At 52.4% G+C, this 9,654-nt stretch overlaps 1 protein-coding gene and 1 long non-coding RNA gene across 2 annotated transcripts; one reads left to right on the plus strand and one right to left on the minus strand.

The window, feature by feature from the left end:
* On the minus strand, nucleotides 1–4,001 carry LOC118610731. Its single transcript, XR_004953986.1, has 3 exons — nucleotides 3,046–4,001; nucleotides 2,386–2,598; nucleotides 1–2,036 (listed from the first exon to the last, which is right to left on the minus strand). It is a non-coding gene; the product is annotated as an uncharacterized LOC118610731 (long non-coding RNA).
* Nucleotides 4,002–4,220: 219 nt separating this feature from the next.
* MRPS24 (mitochondrial ribosomal protein S24) lies at nucleotides 4,221–7,238 on the plus strand. Its single transcript, XM_016147827.2, has 4 exons — nucleotides 4,221–4,350; nucleotides 4,426–4,494; nucleotides 4,604–4,715; nucleotides 6,535–7,238. The coding sequence occupies exons 1-4, from the start codon at nucleotides 4,312–4,314 to the stop codon at nucleotides 6,816–6,818; spliced, it is 504 nt and encodes a 167-aa protein (XP_016003313.1). The 5' UTR covers nucleotides 4,221–4,311; the 3' UTR covers nucleotides 6,819–7,238.
* Nucleotides 7,239–9,654: the final 2,416 nt, after the last annotated feature.

Raw genomic sequence — 9,654 nt, forward strand, 5'->3', positions numbered from 1 at the left:
CGGCTTTGCTTCCCGCTGGTGTGGCCCTGGCCTTCTTGAAGTCTTAGTCTCCTAGGAGCACCTGCCCTGTGGGAAGTGCAGAGGCTGGTTTGGGAGGAGCTGCCAGCGAGCTGTGTCCACCCCTGTCTGCACACACGCGAGGCTCGTGCGGAGGAGAGCGGCCGCCTCCCCTAGCCCTCAGTCGATCACTGGTTCCTTACAGTTAATTTGCAGATTTACAACCACATAAAGCCATGTCTCATCCTCAATGTCATCTTAGTCTCACCAGAACAGCCCCTGGCAGGGGGCTGGGGCTGAACGGCACCAGTGTGAACCCGCCGAGGTGGGGCTCCCTCAGCCCCTCCAGTGTGAGTTATCGGGAAAGCAAAATCCTCTCTGAGTAATAAAACGATTTAGGCTATAAATCTAACCTGAGTTCGTAAGACTTTAACAAAATCCAGGGTGTGGCTTTACCAGCACCAATAAGTTGGGACCACAGAAGGGGGTCAAGGGTGTCCTTGATCTGGTTTGGGCAGCGTTCTGCCCCTCACGCCACAGCACCCACACACTGGACTCTGCAGGACAGCCACACCTCCTCCTGCCACCCAAAGGTCCAAGGCCTTCCAGTGCTCCTGTTAGGGCCCTTACCTCACCTCCTGCATGTCTGCCTCGGCCCTCTCGTTTGAGTTTCCTGTGTATGGCAGAGCGTCCAGATCAGGATGTGCGGTCTCGGTTGCTGGCTGAACCACTTCTGTTCACCTGCGCCCAGCCCTGCAGTCTGACTTTTGGCCCTGGGTCCCAGGATGGCTCAGGGTCATTCTAACTGATGTCGTTACCAGGAGACTGGGTTGTCTCGGTGCCCCCAAAGTTTGGGACTTAATGCACAGAACCGATCCCTTCTTCCTGTGCCTCGATAGAGGGAAAGTGGGGTTGGAGAATGAGCACCAGCTACCTGTGTGAGGAGGAAGAGGATGGCTTGAGACAAATGCCTTGATTTAGTTTCATTGCTGGTTTGGCCCAGTTTCCATCACTGGGGCTTGGAGCCTCTGGGGTTCCTGGTGATGGGTAATATGGGGAGAAAACACATTCCTGGAAGTGTCAGCAGTTCTGATTAGGACAAGCTAGTCTTGCACCATGAACGGGGTTTTCTGCGCTAGCCTCATAGCCAGCAGGAAGGCAGGAGTCTCTGGCTAGGGCACTCCTCCCTGAGGTTGAATCTGGTAATTCCTGGCTGGACTGTGCAAGTCCAGTGGCCCCAGAGTCTCCCTCTCACAGGTGTCACTCACAGCCAGCCAGCAGTCTATCCTCTGATCCAGGTGAGCCCTTGGGCTGTGCTGGACCCACTGGACAGACCGTCTCAAAGCAGCCCCTGACCACCCAGCAGGCCCCTCTGCCGGTGGTCCAAGGAGGGCAGGCCTGGATGGAGGCCATCTCCCGCCGGGTGACAGCACTATCATATCTCAGCATTGGTCGTAGAGAGGGCGTAAAGAATGTCCCACAGCCTTTGCCTCAAAAGGCTCTCTACAAATCAGGTCCTGGCAGTCACCCATGTAAATGTGGATTTTAGGACACTGGTTCATTCACAACCCTGTTTGCAAGGCCGGATCCTCTAAGGAACATTGGGAAAGCAAGGGTGCCTCCGAAGCCTGTACTTGAGGCATGGGGCCCAGTGGGCACTGAGGTGTGGCCACGGCCGAGAGTGTAACAGCGACTGTGTGATCCTGGTCATCGTGAGAAGAGCCAAAGGGCTCCCTCGTGTCTGAGAGGGACAAATGTCCACCCTCGACTCCTCAAAGCTCTGTCTGGGCCCCTAGCGGGCTCCTGGAGTTAGTCACTTTTACCTACATGTGGATCCTCCTTATCCAGAAAGTGTTCTGTGCTCAACTGCAGAAGCCCAGGCCACGCCCTCCCACGTGGTTCTGAAGGTCCCTACCTGGTGACAGTGATGCATTCTTGGAGGAAGACGACTTGCTACCGTTGCCAGTTCTAACCTCACGTGGGCCTCGGACCACCTCCTTCTGAACTGCAAAACCTGGACAATGCTGCCTCCTACAGGACTGACCGGAGAAACGAAGTGCATCAAAACACAAATGGACATTATAGAAAAATACAATACCCCATTAAGATTATCCCCTGGCAATTTAAAACAATGCAACAATTAATAATAATGCATTAAAAAAAATGTTGTTTTAAGTTAATCAGGCAAAAACTCACATGACCCCCGCCCCCCAGCAAGGAACCAGCTGAAAATCTTTGCAATAAGGCATAGTGTAAACAAAGATAAAAGGTAGGATATTTAAACCATGAAATATCTCGGTCAATCTGGAACTCCTGGGAAGACATCCCAGGCATAGGAAGAGTGGCTTGAATAAAGAGAAACACAGATTTGATGGTATTGCCCGCTACCTTGCGAGCCGAGCTTGAACCCAGGCACAGCAGCCCCCGCTCAGCTGGCCAGTGCTGCTTTCCGTTGCTCCAGTGGAAGTAGGTGGTGGCGTCACCCTTGCTGGAAAACCAGCTCGTCCTTCCTCTGCTTAGGGTGGTGTTCCTGTGAGTTTTCATGAACCTTCAATAGCTGCTTCATCTCCTGAAGTGGATGTAGATATCAGGTACTCCAATCTTTTTAAAAGAAACAAAGCAAAACACGTTTATTAGCAGCTCACTCTGTCAGACATTTTGCAATGTAATTTTCACAACAACCATTATTGTCCCCATTTTACAGATGAGGGAAACAGGCTTCGGCAGGTCAAGTCACTTGCCTAAATTGCACAGCCAGGAAGCAGTAATTCAGATACCCCATGTTTCTCACCACTTTGGAGCAGATATATAAAACACCAAATTATAAAATTATCAAGCTTAATGGAAAACAAAGTACTATTGGTCTAAAAGGGTCCTTCAGGAAAAGTTGAAAGTTCACACATTTGGAAAGTTGTAATCGGAGAACATCTCATCCTCGTTCTGTTCCCTTACCCGATATGGAGAACAGTTGGAGGCCACAGGTAAAAATATTTAGAAATAAAATATTCCTAATGAAGTGAGCGTGAAAAACATTGTCCTTTTACTAACCTTTTTTGAGGAACCACCTTCGAGTGGTCAAAGGAATCTTGATCATGGAAAGGACTGAAGTCCACAAACTGACATCTTGGTCTCTCTGCCCTTCTCCAGTGTGATCCTGGGCAACTCACCCTCCACTTCTGCCTCCATTTCCCCTCCACATAGATGGCAATCTAGTCCTCGGTCCCAAGGGAACCACGCAACATGCAAGCAAGATCAGGATGAATGATGCAGGTGAAAAATGGCCAAATGCTGGCGACGTCACATGATTCAACCCAACCAACAACAGCTGTTGATACTAACAGCTCTGTGAGGTGGCACTATCATCAGACACATTTTATAGATAATGCTACTGAGGCTCAACTGTACAGTTATACCTGGGCCCAACTCCAGAGCCCATGTTTACTTCCATTACTGTGTTGAGTTCTGAAATAAGATACCTGGTGTTATTTTTCTCTCTGACAATACTTACTGGATACCAGTTACAGTGGTGACATCCTGGTCTGACTGTTACAGGCCCTGTGACATCCCCATGGTTTTCCTTACCATCCGGCCCTTTCTCCCATACTGAAAATGTTCCTTCCCCAAGAACCAGACACTAGGTGTGGTCACATGTAAAATCCTACGCTCTGCAAAACTTATCCTTGAAGAATTGTGTGACGTTTTAACCAAAACACGTCTTCCTCATTTGTGGCTAAATCCAGGTGTTTCTTTGTTTTAAAGAATATCATTTGGAGACAGCTCAGCAGCCTAATTCTAGAACCTAAGGAAATGCTCTGCTTCCCTCCAAAGAGAGGGCCCCAGACCGGGCTGGGAGAGGCCCGCTGGGCGCCACATGTTCCCTCTTCGGGACACTGGTGCGGGGACTTTGAAGGCGAAACCTCACGTTCCACATCATCAAATTTCAGTTTGTGATACAGGATGTAAACAACGAAGGTGGCAGGGCGGAAAGAGGCAGAAATCAGCGATACGCGTCCGGCCCACGTCACAACTGCGCAGCCGCGAGACCCGCCCTCCGGGCCCGCGGCTCGCCAGCCCCCGGGTTGGCGCGGGATTGCGGCGGACCCCGCCCCGCCCCAGAAGCCCCGCCCCACCCGAGGGACTCACTCCGCACCGCGAGGCCCCGCCCCGCCCCAGAAGCCCCGCCCCGACGGCGAGGCCCCGCCCCGGCCGACGCACCCCCGCGCCGGCTTCGATTTGGTCTCGTCCGCGATCGCGGGCGCCAGTCTTTGACCCCGCCCGGCGGTCGTACGTCCCACTCACTGGGCTTGGCCCAAGATGGCGGCGCCCGTGTTCAGCCGGGGGCTTGGACCCCGGGTGAGTAGGCGACGCGGGCGGGCCCGGCGAGTTGGGTGGGGGTTCTGGTTTCCATCTCACGCCCCTTTTCCACAGGTGTTGTCCTGCGGCCGAGAGCTGCCGCGTCCCTGGCGCACCCTGCACACCTCCGCGATCTGCGCCAAGGTGAGCGGAGGGACGCACGGCCGGCCGTGGGGAGCCTGGGGGACGGGGTTTGGGGTGCCACAGTCTGGGGCGGTGGGCGCGCGGACTCACGGCTTCTTTTTGCTGCTAGAATCGAGCGGCCCGAGTTCGAGTGGGCAAAGGTGATAAGCCAGTGACCTACGAAGAGGCGCACGCGCCTCACCACATCGCCCACCGCAAGGGCTGGCTGTCGCTGCACACAGGTGAGGGGATGGTGCCCATCTCGGTGGCAGGAGAGGGCGACAACGCGCTAGTGGGTGGACGGAAGGTCCCACGGAAGGAGTTCTCAGTTGTGTCAACACACACGACGTGAACACGTGGCAGAGGTTTTATTCAGCTGAGTAACCAATGCGAGTTAGAAATCAGTTAAATACGTTCAGAGAAGTAAAAAAGCAGAGACCTGTAGACCGGAATGTCGAAATGCGTTTGAAAGGGGTGCAGAACTGGCTTTTTCCATGGGGAGCAAGGACTCGGTTGAACCTGCACAGGAATTATTCGCAGGAGTAAAGATAATGGCCGTTCTGCTCTGCTGTCAGTCATCCGTAATTTACAGAGGGCAAAATAGCTCAGAGGCAGCGAAAGAAGTGGAACCCCTTAGAATCTGTCGTGGGCACGCGGGGCTCTAAATAGCAAAGTTTTCCGCTGAAGCACAAACTTTACTGGACAAACGTGCAGTGACCCTTTTTCCCAGACTCCGTGCTTGCGGGCTTGGCCCTTGCCGCTTTCTCCCTCAGTCTTTGATGCCGGCAGTGCCCAGTGCACCTTCCCGGCTCAGGTGTAACAGCACTGCCTCTGGTCTCTTCCTCACATAGTGCACATTTGTCCTTTTCAAGACCTGTGAGTGCCATCTTTTCTCAGTGCTGTGCTTCTAAAATAGCCGGTTATCCGGAAGCGCTTGTCCAGTGTTCCCAAGCGCAAGAAGGCCGTGGTGGGCCTTGTGGGGAACTCGTGCCTGGGGGGACAGGCTTTTGTCAAGCAGCAGTTTTAGCACTGTTGGGAGAGAGTTCGCTGTTAACAATCCTGTTTGATAAATAAGTTGTCTTTAAATAGAAACACACATGTACTGATCTCTTGACATATCCCCAGGAGCAGTGGTTCAGTGTTTGCTAATTCATTGTTCGCAGTGACTTTACAGAGCAGAAGTACTGCAAGTTAACGAGAATCAGCTGGATTTTCAGTACAAAGGCCCTCAGCTTGGATATTTGCAGAGTTCCTATCTTGAGAAATTATTTAAAAATTCTTGTCTCGCACCCTTTTCTGGTTCTGGTTCTAAGTGTAAAGTAAATGTGTGACACACCGAGAGAAGTTTTAAAAGCAAGCCTTTATTGGGAGAGGGCTCCTGATCCCGAGAGGAGAGGGGCCAAAGAAGTCGCTCCCTGGGAGGGCAGGGCCAGGGTGCGTAGTTTTTATAGGGTTATGTGGGGGTAGGGTATAGAACGGGGAATGTCAGTTGAGCATCCAGATTAGGGCAGTGGCGCCAGGGCTTCCGATATCAAGTTAGGAAGCCTCCAGGCAGGCATCCGGCTGGCCCTCCCCCACCGACCTAATATTATGGTCTGGAGGTGGGAATGGATGCTCAGCAGATACTGTGAGAGATGCAGGGGTTCCAGGATTCACACTGAGAGGCCACTGGCTGAAGTCCACTGGCCTGGCTGGTGAGAGAGCTACAGCTCCAGTCTCAAGAAGGAGCTGGAGGCCTCATCTTTTTGGCCAGTGGGGTGATCAGTGCTTTTATAAGGCATTCAAGAAAGACTTTGAAAGGGACCGGGTGTGGAAGGATCATCTGAATTTTGTGTCTTGGCTATGGGCTCATTCTTCCCTTTTGTAAAACAAGGGCGGTAGTAGTACCTACTACACAGGGTTAGTTCGGGAGTTTAATGAAATAATGTGCTTTGAACTTTAAAGTTGTTCTTATCTCATTTACAGAAGAGAAGAGGTGGGGTTGGGGGTGGAACTGGGCACCTGTGCTCTTGGGTGTTCCCTCTGGAGTTTTGACTGACTCTGGTGCCCTTTTCTCTTCAGGTAACCTGGATGGGGAGGACCATGCTGCAGAGAGAACGGTGGAGGATGTTTTTCTCCGCAAGTTCATGCTGGGCACCTTTCCAGGCTGCCTGGCTGACCAGCTGATTATAAAGCGCCGGGCGAACCAGCTGGACATCTGTGCTTTGGTCCTGAGGCAGCTGCCTGTGCACAAGTCCTACTTCCTTGTGGGCTATAGTGAGACTCTGCTGTCTCACTTTTACAAGTGTCCTGTGCGTCTGCACCTCCAAACTGTGCCCTCAAAGGTTGTATATAAGCATATCTAGGATGGTCTCCTTTTTCAGCATCAAGCTCTAGCCAGGAAAGGACAGAAACCTTTTGGAAGGGGTGAAGTAGAAATGGGAAAACACGTCCCTTCAGAGTCCAGAGGTTTCACTTTCAGACCCGCGTTGAGTACGTGGGCTCCCCGTGTGGTCTGGCCTCACAGTCTGTCTTTAGGTGAAGGATCCAGAATAGGGTTTCTCCGAGGATACCCCAGGGGCCCCAGGAAGGCTGCCGGCCACAGTTCGTGATGTCGGACAGCATCGGCAGGTGGCGCTGCACGCGCCTCTCCAGGGCGGCTCGCCCTGCGGCGCCGGCACGTCGCACCGGCGGCCCCTCCCCCGGCCTTGAAACCGTCGTTCACGCAGCTTCCGTGTCACCTGTTTTAGATTCCACATAAAAGCGAGGTCGTGCGTTATTTGTCATTCTTGGCCTGGCTTATTTCACTTAGCTCGATGTCCTCTGGGCTCATCTGCGTCCCAGTGGCAGGCTTTCCTTTGTCGTGGCTGAGTAGTAGTCCACTGTGTACGTGAACCACTTGTACCCGTTCATCTGCTGGTGGGCACTCGGGTCGTCTCCACATCTTGAGTACTGTGGATTATGCTGCATGAACACGAGAGTGTGGATATGTGTTAGAGGTACTGATTTCATGTCCTTTTGGTAAATACCCAGAAGTGGGATTGCTGGATCATGGTGGATCTAGTTTTAAGGTTTTGAGGAAGCTGCACACTGTTTTCCATAGCGGCTTCACCATTCACATTCCCACCAACCACACGAGGATTCCGTTTCCTCTCAAGTGAGCATCTTCACTGTGCGGATGCTCATCCGTGGTGCCCCAGCGGGCCGTCCCTCTGGTCCCTCCTGGGCCCGAGCTCCAGGCCTCCCATTTCATTTTCCCTGCAGAGCCCCGCGGGCAGGGCGAGCTGAGGCCGCGAGACAGACGCGGGCCTGTGCAGGAGGAGTGAGGCACGGCACCTCCACTGCAGACCCTCACCGGGCCCTGGGGGGCTCTGTCTCAGGGGCCAGATCCAGGGAGTCCAGCTTGAGGGCTTTATTTTGTGCTGGTGGTGGGGGTCTCAAGGATGCCCTGGTTAGCCTTGGGGAGCCAGCCACGTGTCCCCCCACCTTGCACCTGGCTCCTTTGAGCTGGTGGACACCCGCTTCATGTGCTTTTCAAGTGGGAAACGCCTGAATTGGGCACTCCTGGGTCAGTGTAAGGCATCCACACCGTGCCATGATCCTAGCCAAGCATGTCCCTTGTGTGTGCAGGACCAAGGTGTCAGAATTAAAGAACAGTTAGAAGTTATTTCACTTCTTCCCCTGCTCCAGACACCTGATCATGAACTTCTAAAAATAATTCGGCAACTCATGTTGAGTACCTTGCTGTTTTCTAAAGAGGTGGTTGCATCCATGGTCGAGCATATAAATACACATGCATGTCTGGAACATGATGTCCAGTCGTCACCTGCTAATAGTTGCCATAGTAAACGCCAGCATTTCATTACGTGGCTGCAGTGCACATAAAGCAATCTGTGTGAAGAAGAATGCAGCAGGGTTTTAATGTTCTTTCCAAAGACACTCGTGCTGCCTTTTAAAAGAAATTTGTCACATTCCATAATGAACTTATACTTAGTCAGCAGGCTGGCATCTTCACCGATGACAGTATAAAAGGCAATGAGATGCGTCCGAGCCCTCACCCAGTCCCCACATTGGAGCAGGTGCGTCACACAGTTCCTGCTGTGTGGCAGGGCCTCTGGCCCTGGCCCTGGCCCTGGGTGGCTCTGTTTACTAACAGGCCTAGATCTTCCAGTGGAGGACTTTAAGCCCACAAGTGGGACATTTTGTATCCTGTATAACCTTTCTATGTTCACCTGCTCTCAAGAAGCACGTCTAGGTTTGGGGGAGATGGATGTGCCCATGGAAACTTGGCCCCGATTAGATGTCACAGGATCCATCAGAATCCTGGGGCAGTCAAGACTTGCACCACAATTGTCGTATACTTGCGTACACCTGTTCACATCTATAATTTTTGCATTCTTCTAATTTCAGTAAACATCATTACATAGGCATGTTCTGATGCTCATAAGTGGTTTGCAAAGGGTCCAGGGTGTTCCATTATTTAGTGCCACGCTGTTGAATACAGTTTTTAAAGCTACTGTAAATAACATTAACATTCCTAAAAAAAACACTCAAGTAGTGTTCAGGAGGAAAATATGTTAATAGATATAGAATTGCTACACCTGATTTTGTTTCTCTTTTCTAAATAGCAGGTCAGTTGTGTAGGCCATTCTCATTCTCAGAGGGCACACTCACGTTCCAAGGATGGGAACGAGACTTCCTGCCTTCCTTGCAGGGAGCACGTGATCACGGATGCGTCCAGCCCCAGCAGACAGACACTGCGTTCCTTTCTCTGACTTGGACACAAGATCTGCAAGTCCCAGAGACCTCAGAAGATCAAATGTCACCTGCATATTGGGTTGCAGCATCCCTAAGGTCAAACCTTTTGGCTGACGAGTTAGGCATGACCATGTGCTCACGTGTGCCCACGTGACCAGGTGACACCCATGTGCAGCTGACCCAGATGTTCAGGAAGCTCTGAGGAGGCACAGCACGTCCAGACCATGCAGAGGGCAGGGGTTGCACACAGGTGCCCCCAGACACCGGCTCATGGCCACTTGTTCTCTTCTGTGCTCTGTTCTAAGAAGTTTGGTTGCAGGACGGCTGGAGTGCACACGGTGGAAGGTGGGCAGGCGCTGTTGCAGGAAAGGTGAGCTGACCGAGGCGCCAGGAGGGACGCTGGAGGACCGAGCAGATCCAAGAATGCAAATGCCTAGCAGACAG

This window comes from Rousettus aegyptiacus, unplaced genomic scaffold, assembly GCF_014176215.1.
Source record: "Rousettus aegyptiacus isolate mRouAeg1 unplaced genomic scaffold, mRouAeg1.p scaffold_m13_p_13, whole genome shotgun sequence".
Taxonomy (NCBI): Eukaryota; Metazoa; Chordata; class Mammalia; order Chiroptera; family Pteropodidae; genus Rousettus; species Rousettus aegyptiacus.

Coding starts and splice junctions, on each gene's coding strand:
- MRPS24 (XM_016147827.2), top strand. CDS start 4,312: ATGGCGGCGCCCGTGTTCAGCCGGGGGCTTGGACCCCGG. Junction 4,495..4,603: donor CCTCCGCGATCTGCGCCAAG/GTGAGCGGAGGG, acceptor TTTTGCTGCTAG/AATCGAGCGGCCCGAGTTCG. Junction 4,716..6,534: donor CTGGCTGTCGCTGCACACAG/GTGAGGGGATGG, acceptor TTTTCTCTTCAG/GTAACCTGGATGGGGAGGAC.